The following is a 20,090-nucleotide window of genomic DNA, read 5'->3' on the forward strand; positions in this document are numbered from 1 at the left end:
TTCACTAATCAATGTGGATATTAAGTTGTTAGCAAAGATTATGGCTTCACGACTCGGTAGATGTATACCTAGTGTAATAGATCCGGCGCAGGTGGGCTTTATTCCAAAAAGACATTCTGTTGTACATATACGGAGAATGTTACTAGCAATGGCACAGTGTCAGTTCCACGAGACACCAGGGATATTGGTGAGCCTTGATGCCACTAAAGCTTTTGACAGAGTGGGGTGGAGTTATCTGTTCTATGTATTGAAGTGGATAGGACTCCCTCCTGGAATAATCCAAACTATTGAGACTTTGTATTCTGGCATGGAAGCATGCATATCAGCTAATGGGGGACTTTCGACACGGTTCAGGATAGGGAGAGGAACAAGGCAGGGTTGCCCCTTGTCCCCACTATTGTTTGATATAACGCTAGAGCCACTGTTGCGCCTTCTTAACTCCGACCCCAGAATTCGTGGGGTACAGTTGGGGGGGCAGGAGATCCGAGCGTTGGCTTACGCGGATGATGTTCTTCTACTATTGACTAAGCCACGGGAATCATTTGAAGCGGCACTATCTCTGATAAAAGAATATGGGATGTTATCGGGATTTGAACTCAATCTCTCTAAATCTTGTGCGATGCCTATGAACTTGGGAACTGAGTCCCTCTGGCGGGGGGAGGCCCCCATTAGGTGGGAGACGAATAAGCTGAAATACCTAGGAGTATACATCCCGTGCGATAGGTCCGCTGTGTATCGAGTTAACGTAGGCCCATTAATGGAGATGACTAAAAGTAAATTGATGATGTGGAAAGAGCTCCCGCTCACCATCTGGGGTAGAATAGCACTATTTAATATGATGGTGGCCCCTAGATGGTTATATGTTTTTCAACAACTACCACTCTTTTTGAAACATAAAGATGATAAGCAGTTACAGCGCTTAATACAAACATATCTTTGGCAGGGAAAGAAACCCAGAATATCATACAGCCAAATAGTGACGCCAAGGGAAGGAGGTGGCATGGGACTTCTAAATATCAAATTCCTAACGACTGCATGCTCCATGAGACATATAAACGACTGGTATCGGGGGACATCTGAGTTCTCCGCCACATTGGTGGAGACTTCGGTGTTTCCGGATATACATTTCAGTCATTTGCTACACACGGGTGCCCCATTACCACCGATGGCATTTAAGAGGCATCCACTTTTGCGACCCCTCAGGGAGACTTGGAGATAGGTGTGTAGAAAGTATCATTTTTCTTCTCGTGTAACCCCGTGGGTGTCAATTTGTAATAATCCTGCATTCCCACCCGGCAGAGGGATTAATATATTCAGTAGTTGGGCAAAAAAAGGGATTGTATACTTGGCACACATAGTCACAGAGGAGGGACGCATTCTGGAGTACGCGGAACTCCAGGCCAGATACGGAATTTCCCCAGTGCATTACTTTGCATATTACCAGTTGAGACACTATGTGGCCACATTAGAATGGACAGATATTACAGAAGATGTGGTGGAGGTTCTATCTGAAGAGTTTACATTGGGAGCTCAGCTGCAGGTGCCGCTAAAATTTCACCATAGACAGCTCAAAGATACTACAGCAGAGCTGGATTTCCGGCGTCTAGCACGAGAATGGTCGGGGGATCTGGGTTGCACATTTACTGAGGATGACTGTAGGACTTATTTAAAATCCATTTATAAGCAGAGACTTTCCATTCCGCAGAGGGAACGGCTATATAGATGGCTGCTTAGGACTCACATATCTCCGCAGAGAGCACATAAAGCGGGATTTAACACGACAGGTGTGTGCCCCAAGTGCAGCCAGCCTGCGGCAACCCTAGGCCATATGTTCTGGAGCTGTCCCTATACAGCAAGATTTTGGCAACAAGCACTAAAGGGAATAGATCAAATGTGGGATTGTACTCTCCTGAGGGAGCCGTTAATCTTATTTAACTTATTTAAATACACAGTAGACCCACCAGACGGGTTTAGAGCGTTTGCAAAGATAGCAATTTATTTTGGAATAAATACTATACTACAATTTTGGAGAGCACAAGAGGCGCCCCCATTGCAGGTATGGCGCTCTCAATTAGTACAGCAAATGAGAATTGACAGGTGTGGGATACATGATTTGGAAAGCACAAGTGGTTTAAAGTTCCAGGCCCAATGGGAGCCCTTATGGAATACCCTTACACCGAAAGCACGTAGTCTTCTCTTGAATTTTTGACTTATCCGTGAGAATATCTGAAATTGGCCCTACCCAAAGAACTGAGTGATGGGATAAAGCCCGTCTATGTCTTCCTTTTAGATAGGGCCCTCAGTGTATTTTTGCAAAGTATTGAACTCACTTCAAATATTAGAGAGGTGAAGTCGGGCCAGTTGTTTATGCTAATGGTTAGAGCCCTATTCAGTCCATTCTATTATATAGAAGTTGTGGAGACACCGAGTGGGGAGGGGGGTGGGTTGAGAGGAACACAAGATCAGTTCAGGCAGGGAGGGAGGGAGGGTAGGAAGGGGGGAAAATATAATAAAAATAACATATATTGTTTATTTTAGTATTGCACATAAGATGTTAGAAGACAATTTTTGTGTTATGCATTTTCTTGACAAGCATTTGTTATGTGTCAATTTATTAATAAAAACGATTTAAACATAATTAAATATCGCTATTACCTATGTACCCAGTGCCATAGAAGCTATTGGAAAAAAAAACATGGTTATAAGAAGAGGAAGCTAAACTGAATGCTATACAGGAAACAAGGGTGGCTCACATGCATAAGAAAAAGAAACTGATATTTCAAATCACTCTGCACATATGGCCTTGTCTTCACTCACTAACGTGCATATCCGTCCAATGGGAGCAATCAGATGGCATCAATATATACGACTGATGTATCTTGCTTCTCCTAGAACAGGGATGGACAACCTCGGTCCTCAACCTTGGCTCTCGAGGGCTGCAACCCAGTTGAGTTTTCAGGATTTCTCCAATGAATATGCATAAGATTTATCTGAATTAATTGCCTCCATAGTATAAAAATAGATATCAGGCATAGTCATTGGGAAAATTCTGAAAACCCAACTGGGTTGTGGTCCTCAAAGAGCCAAGGTTTCCCTTCCCCGCCCTAGGTAAACCACTTTTGCCCATGCTAATGCCATTAAGCAATTAGGTCCCAGTGCATAAAATGAGACTTGTGGAAAAACAGAGTGTATTAATGGCTTGCCCTGGGATTTGTACTATAGAGTGTTGCCACGATTTGGGTTTCTGCCAGGTACTGGCTTGGCCACTGTTTGGAAAACAGGATACTGGGCTCGATGGACCATTGGTCTGACCTAATGTGGCTAAGACCTAAAAGTTGCTGAGATGTGCTGTCTGAGGACTGACAGTACAAGCTTACATCCAGTCAGCTAGATTTAGGATGGCTGAATGTAAACCTAATTTCACCCAGATGTGGCTGAAACTGTGCAATCATCATCGCCGACTCCCAATCTGAAAATGGACACCATCCAGTTTAAGGTGCATAGAGCACTGTCGTTTAGAGCTATAATATAATATTGCCAGAGGCCATTTCAGCTTCACAGATTTAGCTTCTCAAAGTTCAATGTAGACAGGCCAGTGAAACAAATGACATGCACCTCTCCCCTCTCCAGTCGGTTCAAAACTCTGCTGCCCGTCTCGTCTTCCGCCAGGGTCGCTTTACTCATACTACCCCTCTCCTCAAGACCCTTCACTGGCTCCCTATCCGTTTTCGCATCCTGTTCAAACTTCTTCTACTAACCCATAAATGTACTCACTCTGCTGCTCCCCAGTATCTCTCCACACTCGTCCTTCCCTACACCCCTTCCCGTGCACTCCGCTCCATGGATAAATCCTTCTTATCTGTTCCCTTCTCCACTACTGCCAACTCCAGACTTCGCGCCTTCTGTCTCGCTGCACCCTACGCCTGGAATAAACTTCCTGAGCCCCTACGTCTTGCCCCATCCTTGGCCACCTTTAAATCTAGACTGAAAGCCCACCTCTTTAACATTGCTTTTGACTCGTAACCACTTGTAACCACTCGCCTCCACCTACCCTCCTCTCTTCCTTCCCGTTCACATTAATTGATTTGATTTGCTTACTTTATTTTTTGTCTATTAGATTGTAAGCTCTTTGAGCAGGGACTGTCTTTCTTCTATGTTTGTGCAGCGCTGCGTATGCCTTGTAGCGCTATAGAAATGCTAAATAGTAGTAGTAGTAGTCTCTTGTAACCAGAGCTAATATTGTGATGTCATAATGCCTCAGGCCACCAATAAGAGCCAACCTCATCAGTGATGTCACAATGGCTTGATTGTCCTATACTTGGCTCACTTTTCTTACATAGCTCTTTGAGCAGGGACTGTCTTTCTTCTATGTTTGTGCAGCGCTGCGTATGCCTTGTAGCGCTATAGAAATGCTAAATAGTAGTAGTAGTAGTACATGCATAACCCAACATTAAGATTCAGACTATTTTTACCATAAAATGATGCACCTTAAAGCAGCCTGTGGCAGTGATGAGTCAGGAATTCTACATTCTGACTGATCTACTAACACGATTCAGTGAACCATCATTATTCTGGCAGAGGACTGAATGCTCACAGTGTTATCTTCATTTAGGAGATTACCAGAGGGAGAGCAGAGTAGTACTAATTATGTGTAATGTCACATACATCCTGTTGATGCATTTACAGCTCAAAGAGGAAGTAAACTAGCATGACATCAACAGGGAGAGACCCACAGAGGGAAGAAAGGTAACTCAAGGGGAGAGAGATATGGAAGGGAAAAAAAACAAAACAAAAGGAAAGCTGAATAAGTATGTCTATCTTATCTTTTTGATGCAGAAATGTATAAATATGATGTCTAAATTGCATGGGTTCATGGCACACTGTGAAGGTATAAACTCCACCCAAGCACCATGTGCTGTGCAAGGGGGCACATGAAGGAAAGGGCTGCTCCCATAACTTCTGAGGTGGATCTCCCCTGTTCTGCAAGCCCTTTTTGATATTTTGCTTGGGGGCCCTTAAATGAACTCATGCCACTGGACATTATACCGCTGTAACAAATTTTGAAATAAGATCTCATTTGTGACAGACAAAAAATAAAACGATGCGATTATTAGTAATTCTATTGCTAACGAGGCTTCTCTTGGGAGAAGCATTTGCATAGATAAAGAAAAAAACTCTAGTTTTCTATGCAGATCTGCAGGCAGCTTTATTCACTCACATGTCCCTCAGACATCCACAAAAACATGGAACGTTCATAGTCAGGGCTGGCCTGAACTTCGTATTTTGGAGGGTGTGGGACTTGGAAGGGTTTGAGCATGCAGGGATGCACAATGCCCCATGACTCTGTGTTGATTCTTCTTTGGACATGGTGACTGCAACGCCAGTGCCGCCCTGCAAGCGGAAGGGAAAAGAGACTGGACACTTCAGGGTGAGGGGAAATAGGGAAGGAAAGAGAGATGCTGGACACCTCAGAGGGAGAGGAAATAGGAAAGGAGAGAGATGCTGGACACCTCGGGGGGGGGAGGGGAAGTAGGAAAGGAGAGAGATGCTGGACACCTCGGGGGGGAGGGGAAGTAGGAAAGGAGAGAGATGCTGGACACCTCGGGGGGAGGGGAAATAGGAAAGGAGAGAGATGCTGGACACCTCGGGGGCAAGGAAATAGGAAAGGAGATGCTGGACACCTCGGGGGGAGGGGAAATAGGAAAGGAGAGAGATGCTGGACACCTCGGGGGGAGGGGAAATAGGGAAGGAGAGAGATGATGGACACCTCGGGGGGAGGGGAGGTAGGGAAGGAGAGAGATGCTGGACACCTTGGGGGGAGGGGAAATAGGGAAGATGATGGACACCTCGGGGGAGGGGAGGTAGGGAAGGAGAGAGATGCTAGACACCTCAGGGGGAGGGGAAATAAGAAAGGAAAGAGATGCTGGACACCTCGGGGGGAGGGGAAGTAGGAAAGGAGAGAGATGCTGGACACCTCGAGGGGAGGGGAAATAGGGAAGGAGAGAGATGCTGGACACCTCGGGGGAGGGAAAATAGGAAAGGAAAGAGATGCTGGACACTGCATGAAAAGAAAGGAGAAAGGGTCTACTGCTCACTCAGCCGTTGATTTAGGGCAACAGGGGAAGATCAGGCTGCTGCAGAGTACTACTGGATAACAGGAACAAAGAAGTAGACTGTAAGAATCTCAGAATATCCAAAATGAAAGAGGGTGACATTGTCCCTGCAAAGAGGACGACACAGCAGACCCTGAGAGCTGATAGTTGGAAGGCCAGGTTCCACAAGGGAGTCTGCAATCACATCTGAAGTCATTTGGAGATAACAGGAGTAAGTAGCCAGGGATTCCCCCTATAATGGAGATTCCCAGAAGGAAGACAGGACAGGAGTGTCTCTATATATTTTCTACTGTGTTGACTTACGGATATTTTGTTTTATATCTGCCATTTACCTTAATTTTAAATAAAGTACTGGTTCAGAACACCCCCTGGCCTGGACTTAAGTTTGTGGAAGTGGATGTGAACGGAGAAGAGAGTGTGGAGCTCAGGTGTCACACACCTCTGGAGTTACATTAGCCTCATCCTAGGACCCAAAACCTTAGTGAGGTAATCCCGGAAATAGACAGCGTTCCCACCCTGAAGATGTGCCCTGGTCCCCTGAACAGCAAAAAAATAAGAGGCAGTGAGGTACCAGGTGGCAGAGGCTACACTTAGACGTTACCACTACAGTCCAAAATTAAATTAATAATGACTTGATAGGAGGAGGAGTGGCCTAGTGGTTAGGGTGGTGGACTTTGGTCCTGGGGAACTGAGTTCAATTCCCACTTCAGGCACAGGCAGCTCCTTGTGACTCTGGGCAAGTCACTTAACCCTCCATTGCCCCATGTAAGCCGCATTGAGCCTGCCATGAGTGGGAAAGCGCAGGGTACAAATGTAACAAAAATAAAATAGATACTATTGGAGATTCTACATGGAATGTTGCTATTCCACTAGCAACATTCCATGTAGAAGGCTGCGCAGGCTTCTGTTTCTGTGAGTCTGTGCAGGACGTCAGACTCACAGAAGCAGAAGCCTGCGCAGCCACATTGGTGATCTGCAAGGGCCAACTTCTACATGGAATGTTGCTAGTGGAATAGCAACATTCCATGTAGAATTTCAAATAGTAGCAACAGTGGAGGAGGAGTGGCCTAGTGGTTAGGGTGGTGGACTGTGGTCCTGAGGAACTGAGTTCAAATCCCACTGCAGGCACAGGCAGCTCCTTGTGACTCTGGGCAAGTCACTTAACCCTCCATTGCCCCATGTAAGCCACATTGAGCCTGCCATGAGTGGGAAAGCGCGGGGTACAAATGTAACAAAAAAAAAAAAAAAATCTGAGCAAAGAAGGAAGCAGAAAGAGCACAGGCTATAGCTAGAATAGCAAGTTAGTCTAGTCTGTGATGAGATGACTAGAGGACCCTTTACTAACATCAGTGGTTTTTAATTACCTTTTCCTGAAATTCTTTATTTCATTTTTTTTTAAATGAAATTTTACAAATTCAATCCAAGCAATTTCACTTGTACAGAAAAGTGTTACTAGGAAATCATAACATTCTAAAGAAAAAGAATTAACACTCAAGTCCACAATATTAGGATCCAAGACTTAATGCGAGGAGAACATAAGAAAAAAATTAATTAAGGCAATTATAAACCTGAGGTACATGAGCTGGATATTAATTATGTCAAGAGCTCTACTCAACCTCCTGAAACTCTCTTAGTTGCCAAAAAAAGCTGACAAGTGAGAAGGTTCAAAGAAAACGTAGTTTACAGCATTATCCTATATAATAAAACTCACCCTCAACGTTCTGAGGACACTGACGTCACTGTCTGGTCCTCCGGGCACTTCCTTCCGGTTCGAAGCCTTCGTGGTGGTGAAGCCACCGAAAACACTGTATTGGGGCCCCGCCCTCGCGTCCAACGTGATGACGTTGAGGGCGGAGCAATGTCAATAGATTGACGGTGGCGACGTGCCGAGGTCCGCAACAATGGCGGACGAAAGCCGACGGGGTGAGTAGGGAGGGGGGGGAGGTCCGGGCACAGCAATGTCAGCAGATTGACGGTGGCGTGCCGAGGTCTGCAACAATGGCGGACGAAAGCCGACAAGGTGAGTACACAGGGGGGGGGAGGTCCGGGCGGAAACCGTGCTAGCGCCCATTTCATTGCCGCAAGAAACGGGCATGTTTTACTAGTATCTAATAATATATTTACATGGCTATCTTAGGAAAAAGATTCCACCTATTTGCAGAACCCCAGGTTTCAGCAAAAGAAACTGCTTACGTCTACGTTGAGTTTCAATTATTTCCTTATGTATCAAGAGAATCTTAAAACCTAGAAACAATTTCTCTTTGTTTAAAAAAACAAACATTCGCAATAACCATTTTTAATCAAGAGATAATGCCAACAAAGCAACCAATGTCGCTGCAGTGGCTACTTCTCAGTCCAAAGTGTCCAATATTGCGGAAACATCAGAAGAGAAATATACCATAAAAGCAGGGAAACACTGCCTACTGTATTGAAAAAAAGACAGACTTGGTTTCACTGAGTAATACTGGGACAGATATGAACAAATTACCCGAGGGGAAATTAAAAGCCGCTTATAAACGTGATTAGCTACAAAAGATTTTAATTTCTTCTCTGCAGAATGGTCCTGTCACATGCTGGGCTGTTCAAACAACGCTGGCACATGGTCTGAGAATTCTCAATCCCAGGGCTCCTCTGCCAAACCAAACAATGGATCAACCCTGCCAACTAGAAGTTCTCTGGATCAGGGGAGAGCCTGAGGCGATTGCAAGATGCCCTCACTGCAGCCTTTCACGCACAAGGATCATTTTAGAAAAGCTTTCTGTATGTGAAGCCCTTTTGAAGTAAAGTTTTACATTTACATGAATACTTTGTGAAAAGCACAGAACACATGTACAATGGCAGACATAGAGGCTTATTTTCGAAAGAGAAAAAGGCCCAAATTCCGACCTAAATCGGGAGATGGACGTCTTTCTCTTGTGGGTGCCCAAATCGGTATAATCGAAAGCCGATTTTGGGCGTTTCCAACTGCACTCCGTCGCGGGAACGCATAAAGTTGACGGGGGCGTGTCGGAGGCGTGGTGAAGGCGGGACTGAGGCGTGGTTATCGGCTGAGCAGAGATGTGCGTGCTCGGCCGATAATGGAAAAAAGAAAGGCGTTTTCAGAGAGAATTTAGGTCACTTTTGTTGGACCCGTTTTTTTCACGAACAGGTCCCAAAAAAGTGCCCTAAATGACCACCAGAGGGAACCGGGGATGACCTCCCCTGACTCCGCCAGTGGTCACTAACCCCCTCCCACCAAAAAAAACCGAATGTTAAACACTTTTTTTCCAACTTGTAAGCCAGCCTCAAATGTCATCCCCAGCTCCATGACAGCAGTATGCAGGTCCCCGAAGTAATTTTAGTTTAGTTAGTGCTTTGCGGGACCCATGCAGAGAGGAAAAATCGGAAGAAAAAAAACAAAAACAAGCAAGTGCAGTCAGGGACGTCTAAATTACCAGGATAGTAAAAGGGGGAATCGAACCAGCAACCTTCTGATTACAAGCTCAGTGCACTAGCCAGTGCACCACTGATTAGACGTCCTTCCCGTTCCATTAAGAGGCATATTTTCAAAGCACTTAGCCTTCCAAAGTTCCATAGGTTTCTATGGAACTTTGGAAGGCTAAGTGCTTTGAAAATATGCCTCTAAGTCTCTCCAAGTTTCTGTCAGTCAATCACAGCTCATTTAGCTGACATCTGTGTCAGCTAAACAGCGGTGATTGGCTGACAGAAACTTGGAGGGACTTAATGGAAAGGGAAGGACATCTAAGCACCTGAATAATGTGGCTCACTGGCTAGAGCACTGAGCTTATAATTAGAAGGTTGCTGGTTCAACTCCCCCTTTTACTATCTTTTAATTTGGACGTCCCTGACTGCACTTGCTTGCTTGTTTTTTTTTTCTTCCGATTTTTCCTCTCTGCATGGGTCCCGTGCAGCACCAACTAAAGTAAAATTGCTCTGGGGACCTGCATACTACTGTCATGGAGCTAGGTATGATATTTGAGGCTGGCATAGAGGCATCTCAGGGGGACCAGTGCACTACGAATGCTGGCCCCTCCCACGACCAAATGCCTTGGATTTGGTTGTTTTTGAGCTGGGACGCTTCGGTTTCAATTATCGCTAAAAAACAAAAACGCCCAGCTCAAAAAACGCCCTAATCCAATGTATTTTCGAAAAAAAAGATGGACGTCCATTTTTTTCGAAAATACAGTTTGGCCCGCCCCTTCATGGACCCGTTCTCGGAGATGGACGTTTTTACAAATGGGCGTTCGCGTTCGATTATGCCCCTCATAGTAACATAGTAGATGACGGCAGAAAAAGACAATCTGCCCAACAAGATAAACTCACATGTGCCATTTTTTGTGTATACCTTACCTTGATTTGTACCTGTCTTTTTCAGGGCACAGACCATATAAGTCTGCCCAGCACTATCCCCGCCTCCCAACCACCAGCCCTGCATTCTTTTCACTCAATGGATGGCTCTACTCTTTGCCACCTGTTGGTTTTTTTTTAATTGTTTTATACTGGCAACTGTCCAAGATACGTGTTTATTAATGCTTGCTTCAGAGCAGGTGAAAACATGGACCTGCCACCGCTGGCTTCATACACAAGCAGCGACTTCAGAAAGGGAAAGTATGCAAATTCACTTTCTTTTTCTAAAATCGCCACTTTTCAGACAATCACCTCCTTTGGACCTACCTGAACCGCTGGCTTCTTCTCTGCCTTTCCCAAAGAACGAGACCCACGTTTCTTCAAAGAATTCTATGGAAGAAATTTACAAAAAAAATCATTACATTGCACCTCCTGGGATGTGAAATTACATTTACAGGTAATATATCATGTGCATTTGTATCTACAGAATACGTACATTTAGGAGCTAATTCTATACAGTGCACCACAGAGATAGGGGCAAAAATGGGAGATGAAGTGCACTTAAGCGCTATTCTATAACTGTGCTCCTATGTGTTTTGTCGCATAAGTGCAAAGAGGGCATTCCCATAGGCGGAGAAAGGGTGTATCCAATCAAGGTGTTTGTGTTTTGCATACATACTCCCCCCGCCTTGTCAGTCCCTCCCTTCTCCCTCCTGTCACATCTCTCTGTTCCCTTCTCAGCCCCACAAAGATCTGTAATTCCCTCCCTCCCCCTGTACCTTAAAATCACTTCCTCTTCATCCAGGCAGTGCCAACGGCACTCATAGGCTACCTGCGGCCTGCATGGGGCTCTCTCTCTGAACCGTCCCACCCCTTCTGACTCAACTTCCTGTTTTCTGAAGGGCGGGACAGTTCAGAGAGGAAGCCCTGGTGCAGGCAGCCCATGAATGCCACTGCTGCTGGTGCTCCCCGGGTGAAGTGAATTTAAGGTATGGTGGGGGAGGAGGAGCAGAGGGAGGGAGGGAATTGCTAAATCTTTGCAGGGCTGGGGCGGGAGGGAAATACAGGTGCACCCCCTGTTGAAAATTCCTGGCTCCGCTACTGATCATGGGCAGTCCCACTGTTCAATGCGTACTTTATAGTACTGTTTGCCTTGTCTGGGTCCTGGAGAACCCCTTGCTTTGCATACATCATGCCTTTTCTTTTGTTTTTGGATCGGTGGGCTGATCTAGGGGAGTACATAAGTACATAAGTACATAAGTACATAAGTAGTGCCATACTGGGAAAGACCAAAGGTCCATCTAGCCCAGCATCCTGTCACCGACAGTGGCCAATCCAGGTCAAGGGCACCTGGCACGCTCCCCAAACGTAAAAACATTCCAGACAAGTTATACCTAAAAATGAGGAATTTTTCCAGTCCATTTAATAGCGGTCTATGGACTTGTCCTTTAGGAATCTATCTAACCCCTTTTTAAACTCCGTCAAGCTAACCGCCCGTACCACGTTCTCCGGCAATGAATTCCAGAGTCTAATTACACGTTGGGTGAAGAAAAATTTTCTCCGATTCGTTTTAAATTTACCACACTGTAGCTTCAACTCATGCCCTCTAGTCCTAGTATTTTTGGATAGCGTGAACAGTCGCTTCACATCCACCCGATCCATTCCACTCATTATTTTATACACTTCTATCATATCTCCCCTCAGCCGTCTCTTCTCCAAGCTGAAAAGCCCTAGCCTTCTCAGCCTCTCTTCATAGGAAAGTCGTCCCATCCCCACTATCATTTTCGTCGCCCTTCGCTGTACCTTTTCCAATTCTACTATATCTTTTTTGAGATACGGAGACCAGTACTGAACACAATACTCCAGGTGCGGTCGCACCATGGAGCGATACAACGGCATTATAACATCCGCACACCTGGACTCCATACCCTTCTTAATAACACCCAACATTCTATTCGCTTTCCTAGCCGCAGCAGCACACTGAGCAGAAGGTTTCAGCGTATCATCGACGACGACACCCAGATCCCTTTCTTGATCCGTAACTCCTAACGCGAGTATTTTCTACAAATAAGCAAGAGCCTGTAGAGTATCTTCTAGTTAATCAATAACCAATCATATATAACGATCTCTACTATAACAACTATAGTGTGGTGTCCAATTTGGTTTATAGGAGGAAAAGCCTCAAACACAGACAGACACTCCTTTGTTGAGTCCAACCTATCTAATCATCACTGGCTGAAAAACCTCCTCTAATTGTCTGTGTGACCCTCAGCTAACTCATTTCATATACTGATGATGTGAGGGTTGCTTATCTTTTTCTGCCTTTATACTGTTCAGTCTTTCAGTCTTCCTAACAGGATAGAGTACGAAGTATCTGATGTGAGAGGAATTTTGACCGTGGGGGGAGGTCTACGAGTAGAATCAGTGGTGTAATTATGGTGCTTTTTTGCAGACACATCGGTCGAAAAATTCCACGGACCCTGATGCAGGAGGTGAAACTTGGGCCGAAGTCGGGCCGTGGACGGGGTTAGGATTATTGTTTTATTTATTTATAGCATTTGTATCCCACATTTTCCCATCAATTTGCAAGGGGTTTGAGTGAATCTTTCCTGTCATGTTTTATATTTTGGTATGTAAACCACTCTGACTTTTTAGAAGGGTGGTATATCAAGTATTTTAAATTATTCAACTATTTTAGTTTTAAATTAATTTTTGATTTTTTACTATGTATGTAAGCTGTTACCTGCTTTGATTTTTAGAATTAATGGGCTGGACATCTTTTACATAACTAAATAGTTTTCAGTACAGTATTTCATCCATTGCGTTTACAATAAGTCTTGCTAATGGCGTGAGACGATTTCTAATTACTATTTCCTTACACTATAAACTCACTGTGTTTATGTTTAATAAGGTAATAACTGTTTTGGAGCTGGCAGGCTCTCCAGTGCTGTGACTCTGTGACCTTGACAATTCCCTGTGTACAACCTCTTTCTCTGCTCGCTTGTCCATAGGAAACAGAGGTACCAATTTCCTTGTAAATGTTTCAAGAGAGAGCCGTTTGGGAATATTTTCCATATCGAAAACTGCAAACACAATAAGGATGGAGAGTAAAATGGGGGAAAAAAAAGAAAGAAAAAGTGGAGCTCAATCTTCATACCAAGCGTGGTTACTGCAACAGCACTACTTTGCAAGTTGTTTTATTTTTTTTAATCTTATGCTGATTTACATTTATGTTGTACGCTGCTGCTGTGCTCTTGAACAAAGCCAGGCGGTAGAGAAAATCGAATAAACTGTGAACTACTGGCCACAAACAAGAAATTGACTTCCCCATTAAGAGCCGTTAGTCCTTTCTATGCACTGCTGGACACAGAATTCTGGGCTTGATGAACCATTGACCTGACCCAGCATGGGACTTCTTGCGTTCTCACTTATTCTCCAATAGGCCAAAGGGGCGATGCAGTCATGTTTTAGTACTTTGTCTTTCTCCTTTTTAAAAGAAATGTATCAATGTGGTATATATCATTCAGTGTAAAAAATGTAACAAAGGATGCTATATTGGAGAAACAGGCCAAATGCTTAAGACAAGATTCAATTTACATAGACATCACGTGAACAATACAGCCAGTAGGGCCCCCACCCCGGTGGGACAGCACGTCACAGAACCAGGACACTGTACCAGTGATTTCACAGTGAGAATACTGAAAGGTAACTTTAAAACCATACAAGAACGTAAGACCTTTGAAGTCAGAATGATTGAATATTTTAACACCCAACAGAAAGGACTTAACAAGGATCTGGGGTTCCTAGCCCATTATAAACCATAAAGCTGTATTTCTCTGTTGATCACCCTCCCCTCACCTATCCACACCTATCCTGTCAGAATATCAATGATATGCTTTGATGCCCCCATGCATACTTCCTACCCACCCCCATCCTCCCACCCTGTCAGACTGTCATAGTAATGCTTGAATGTTTTCACTTATATACACTGTCAGCTAGCACATTTGCTTATTTCCGATCTGAGGAAGAAGGGCAACCTTCGAAAGCTAATCAAGAAATGTATTAAGTTATGTCCAATAAAAAAAGGTATCATCTTATTTTCTTTTCCATGTTTTATTTTGTTTGATTTCTATAGATTCTACATGGAATGTTGCTATTCCACTAGCAACATTCCATGTAGAAGTCGGCCCTTGTAGATCACCAATGTGGCCGCGCAGGCTTCTGCTTCTGTGAGTCTGACGTCCTGCACGTACGTGCAGGACGTCAGACTCACAGAAACAGAAGCCTGCGCAGCCTTCTACATGGAATGTTGCTAGTGGAATAGCAACATTCCATGTAGAATCTCCAATAGTAGCAACATTCCATGTAGAATCTCCAAAAGTAGCAACATTCCATGTAGAATCTCCAATGGTATCTATTTTACTGTCATAGTAATGCTTGAATGTTTTCACTTATATACACTGTCAGCTAGCACATTTGCTTATTTCCGATCTGAGGAAGAAGGGCAACCTTCGAAAGCTAATCAAGAAATGTATTAAGTTATGTCCAATAAAAAAGGTATCATCTTATTTTCTTTTTCCATGTTTTATTTTGTTTGATTTCTATTGATAACCTTAAGAGTGGACTAACACGGCTACCACACTCCTCTACTAAAAGAAATGTAAAAACTGTTATCTTTAAGAAATTTTTGATATGACTTCCCAGGAGTTTGTCTTGGTTATCTTTTAATACTGTTAACCCCTTTGAACCCTGAGGCATTAGCAGTGTAGAAGTAGAATATAATATTCCTCAGATGCCTAACTTGCTACGCTAGATCAGTGGCTTACCCTCAGTGCTGCTCACTACCAGACAGAGGCAGCCATGCTCAAATTCCTCGCTCAGAGGCTGATGCAGAAAGACGTAAAGTAGAGCTGCAGCTGATGGCTTAGCGAACAGCATCTACAGCAAAATCAGCTCCAAAATATACAGCCGCCACGCAGTAAGCAAGAAGCATGCTAATTACTGCCACATTTAAAACATGCAGTAATCTGCAGCTCACTGCCAAAACATTCCCCTTCCTGTCAGGAAGTGAGTGGTGATTGGCTCACACACTGACAGGAAGGGGGCGCCAGCAGTCTGATGTAAAATAAAATCTCTGGTGTTTAACGGCATCCGTCTCCCTCAACCAAACTCCTCTCACCCCCCCCCCCCTCCCATTTATGGATCATTCACCTGTGAAAGTGTGTGTATACCTCACGTTAACTGAGCATTGCTGCCCACAGTAGCTTTGTGAATCAGCCCCTAGTCTTCTCCCTGGATCAGTCAAGGTTAAACATACTTCAGAAGTTGGTCAATTCACAACACTGACACCTAGTGGCTAGCTTTAGTGCCTGTGTTTGCAAGGTACCAGGTGGTGCTCTAGTGAACGGATAAACAGCGGCTTGCATAGTATATACAGGTACTTATTTTGTACCTGGGGCAATGGAGGGGTAAGTCACTTGCCCAGAGTCGCAACGAGCTGCAGTGGGGATCGAATCCAGTTCCCCAGGATCAAACTCCGCTGCACTAACCACTAGGCTAATCCTGGAAGCCTACAAATTTGTATATATCTTACCTATATCTATACCTAGATATACACCCCCACAAGCACACCCAAATATGGCTTTTTTCAGGTGGTACATACGCCAGTGGGCATCAGCACCTTTTTCACCATCAGTTTTCCCAAAATGTCCTGCAACTGCATACCACATGCTGTATTACACACAACATAAGTACATAAGTAATGCCACACTGGGAAAAGACCAAGGGTCCATCGAGCCCAGCATCCTGTCCACGACAGCGGCCAATCCAGGCCAAGGGCACCTGGCAAGCTTCCCAAACGTACATTCTATACATGTTATTCCTGGAATTGTGGATTTTTCCCAAGTCCATTTAGTAGCGGTTTATGGACTAGTCCTTTAGGAAACCGTCTAACCCCCCTTTTAAACTCTGCCAAGCTAACCGCCTTCACCACGTTCTCCGGCAACGAATTCCAGAGTTCAATTACGCGTTGGGTGAAGAAAAGTTTTCTCCAATTTGTTTTAAATTTACTACACTGTAGTTTAATCGCATGCCCCCTAGTCCTAGTATTTTTGGAAAGCGTGAACAGACGCTTCACATCCACCTGTTCCACTCCACTCATTATTTTATATACCTCTATCATGTCTCCCCTCAGCCGTCTCTTCTCCAAGCTGTATAGCCCTAGCCTCCTTAGTCTTTCTTCATAGGGAAGTCGTCCCATCCCCGCTATCATTTTAGTTGCCCTTCGCTGCACCTTTTCCAGTTCTACTATATCTTTCTTGAGATGCGGCGACCAGAATTGAACACAATACTCAAGGTGCGGTCGCACCATGGAGCGATACAACGGCATTATAACATCCTCACACCTATTTTCCATACCTTTCCTAATAATACCCAACATTCTATTCGCTTTCTTAGCCGCAGCAGCACACTGAGCAGAAGGTTTCAGCGTATTATCGACGACGACACCCAGATCCCTTTCTTGGTCCGTAACTCCTAACGTGGAACCTTGCATGACGTAGCTATAATTTGGGTTCTTTTTTCCCACATGCATCACCTTGCACTTGCTCACATTAAACGTCATCTGCCATTTAGCTGCCCAGCCTCCCAGAACACCATTTTTAAGCAAGCCCTGATTGCACCTACATGTCACCTGCACCACGCTAGTCTTTGACCTGCTGTGAATTTATTTTTAAAGTCAGCAGTCAGATGTCTTCAGCAGCACATCCAGCTCCCCTGTGGCATCTGCAAAACTGAATATAAGCTTTGCAAGAGTAATTCATTCTGCTTTATATCTACAAATGTCACATGGCACCTCATTCACAAGAACCTAAAGCAGGAACAGATGCTACATTGTATCCTACACCCACACTGTCATTCACATTCCAAGCTCTGATCACAAAACTTCTCAGCAGATACAGTGAAAAATAAATACCCTCCCTCCTGATTCTTCCTAATATTAATATATGTCACACTGAAAGGTTACTACCTCATTTATTTAGGTACAAAGGGAGTCTTTTACTAAAGATTAGTAAATAACAACAAAGACCTAAAATTTATACACCTAATTTATGCGCGGGGATTTACACCAGGTTTTCATTGGTGTAAAATGGTCACGCCTAAATGTAGTCATGGTTCCCGGTGCTATTCTATAAACATAGTAACATAGTAAATGACGACACATAAAGACCTCAACGATCCATTCATTCTGCCCAACAGTCACACTCATTATCAATCCATGATTAAATCAACAAATATTATATACAAGTCTTTTTTTTTGGCGTTTCTGGGACATAGACTTTAGAAGTCCGCCCAGCTCTATCCTTATGCTCCACCTACTGGAGTTGCCGTCAAAGCCCACTCCAGCCTATCCAAATCCGTCTTCTCATTTGCGGGACCCAGGACCGTAAAAGTCTGCCCAGAGCTGTCCTCGGTTCCATCGAAGCCCTTTCCAGCCCATCCTAAACTGGATTGCCACATAGACGGAAAGTAAACTGTGCCTAACTTTAAGCATGGTTTATAGAAAACTCTAGTTTTTTCTGTGCCAATGTTTTTTAGCTGCCATTAATAAACTGTAGTCCATAGTGTATTTAAAAAAAAAAAAACTGTCACATATAGTAACAGAGTAGATGACAGCAGAAAAAGACCTGCACGGTCCATCCAGTCTGCCCAAGAAGATAAATTCCTATGTGCTACTTTTTTATTTGTACTGTCCTCTTCAGGGCACAGACCGTATAAGTCTGGCCAGCCCTATCCCTGCTTCCCAACCACCAACCCCGCCTCCCAACCACCAGCTCTGGCACAGACCCTATAAGTCTGCCCAGCACTATCCCCGCCTCCCAACCACCAACCTCGCCTCACAACCACCAGCTCTGGCACAGACCTTATAAGTCTGCCCAGCACTATCCCCGCCTCCCAACCACCAGCTCTGGCACAGACCCTATAAGTCTGCCCAGCACTATCCCCGCCTCCCAACTACCAGTCCCGCCTCCCACCACCAGCTCTGGCACAGACCGTATAAGTCTGCCCAGCACTATCCCCGCCGCCCAACTACCAGCCCCGGCACAGACCGTATAAGTCTGCCCAGCACTAGTCCCACCTCCCAACCACCAGTCACGGTTTTCTTATTAGTTTTATTTTGTAACACACACCCTCATCATTTAGCCTGTAGAGGTGAGAAAGAAATACAAAGATTAGGTTTCATCACCATGGGAACTATAAAATAAAATCACATTTATTTGATCCCCCTGACTCTAGATTCCTGTACACACAATAATTGTATTTTCTGGTGCTTCCTACATCAGTTCCCTGTCCTGCTCCTTGTCACTGCTAATCAGCTGCTGTTTATTAATTCATATTCCGCCTAAATAGTAGGTCGATCACAATAATTTATTTCTGCGTAAACTAAATAGTCCAGAGTCACAATCTCCATAATAATTCCAAAAACTAAAATCGTAGTAAGGAATTAGGGCTGCTCTATAAGTTGTTACAACAGACAATTGTACACTAACCCCAAATTCTTTAAAGGGCGCCCTAAGTGGTGTGCGTTAATTTGGCTGCGCAGCCAAATTGTGTGGACAACTTAATTAACAAGCCAATCAGCGCCAATAATTGGTACTTAACCAATTAGCTGCAGTAATTGGATTTAATTAGAATTTACGTGCACAACTTTCTAGGCGTATTCTATAACATGATGCGTGTAAATTCTAACGTGCGCAGCCAAAAAAAGGGGTGTGGCCATGGGCGTTTCAAAAAAAACAATGCACACTATTATGGAATCCAACCCATCTGCAACTAAGTTAGGCGCAGGTATTAAGGTCTGGTTTTAGGTGGCCTAACTGGGTGCAGCTAAATTTTAGTCGCAAGAACGGCCACTAAGCATATTCTACAAACTACACCTAACTTTAGGCCTGGTTTACAGAATCACTCTCAGGGCCACTGAGAGACTAGGCCGGGCCCGGGGCAAGGCCGCCCTGCCTCCGCCACCCCTGGTCTCACCTGCCTGCCTCCACGGCTCCAGGCCCCCTTCATTCAAAGCGGCAGTCGAGGATCGCCTCCTCTTCTGGCCTTCCCTCCCTGTGTCCCACCCTCGTCTGATGTAACTTCCAGTTTCCGCGAGGGCGGGACACAGGGAGGGAAGGCCAGAAGAGAGGCGATCTGCGACTGCCGCTTTGAATGCAGGGGGCCCGGAGCCGAGGAGGCAGGCAGGTGAGACCGGGGACTGCAGCGCCAGCGGCCTGACCCCAGTGCCGGGCCCCCCTTGGAGGCCCGGGGAATTTTGTCCCCCCTGCCCCCCCCCCTCGGCGGCCCTGATCACTCTAAGCGAGTGGGTTTTTTGGCACCAATTTTTAAGGTACCATTTATAGAATTTGACCCTAAGTATCAAACCTTGGCTAATTATAGAGCAACCCACCCCTCCCCCTGCAGACAGCCTTCCTAGTAATTCTGTATTCATATGCAGACGCAGTATATGCCACGCGTGAAGCTTAACAGTATAAAGACAGGCTCAAGCTTCAGTTTAAGATAATAAATGTAGTTTCATCTGTCTACTTGCAACCTAAGCCCTCAGTTTCACATTTCCTTCCCTGCAGG

General features: G+C 44.8%; 1 protein-coding gene across 2 annotated transcripts in view; it reads right to left on the bottom strand.

The window, feature by feature from the left end:
• SOGA1 (suppressor of glucose, autophagy associated 1) overlaps positions 1–20,090 on the bottom strand; it is a 126,652-nt gene that overhangs the window by 67,078 nt on the left and 39,484 nt on the right. For both annotated transcript variants that reach the window (XM_030211568.1, XM_030211567.1), the window contains exon 4: positions 10,788–10,850. In XM_030211568.1, coding sequence (XP_030067428.1) covers positions 10,788–10,850 — 63 coding nt within the window. The remainder of the gene's footprint in view (positions 1–10,787; positions 10,851–20,090) is intronic.

Source organism: Microcaecilia unicolor, chromosome 8 (genome assembly GCF_901765095.1).
Source record: "Microcaecilia unicolor chromosome 8, aMicUni1.1, whole genome shotgun sequence".
Taxonomy (NCBI): domain Eukaryota; kingdom Metazoa; phylum Chordata; class Amphibia; order Gymnophiona; family Siphonopidae; genus Microcaecilia; species Microcaecilia unicolor.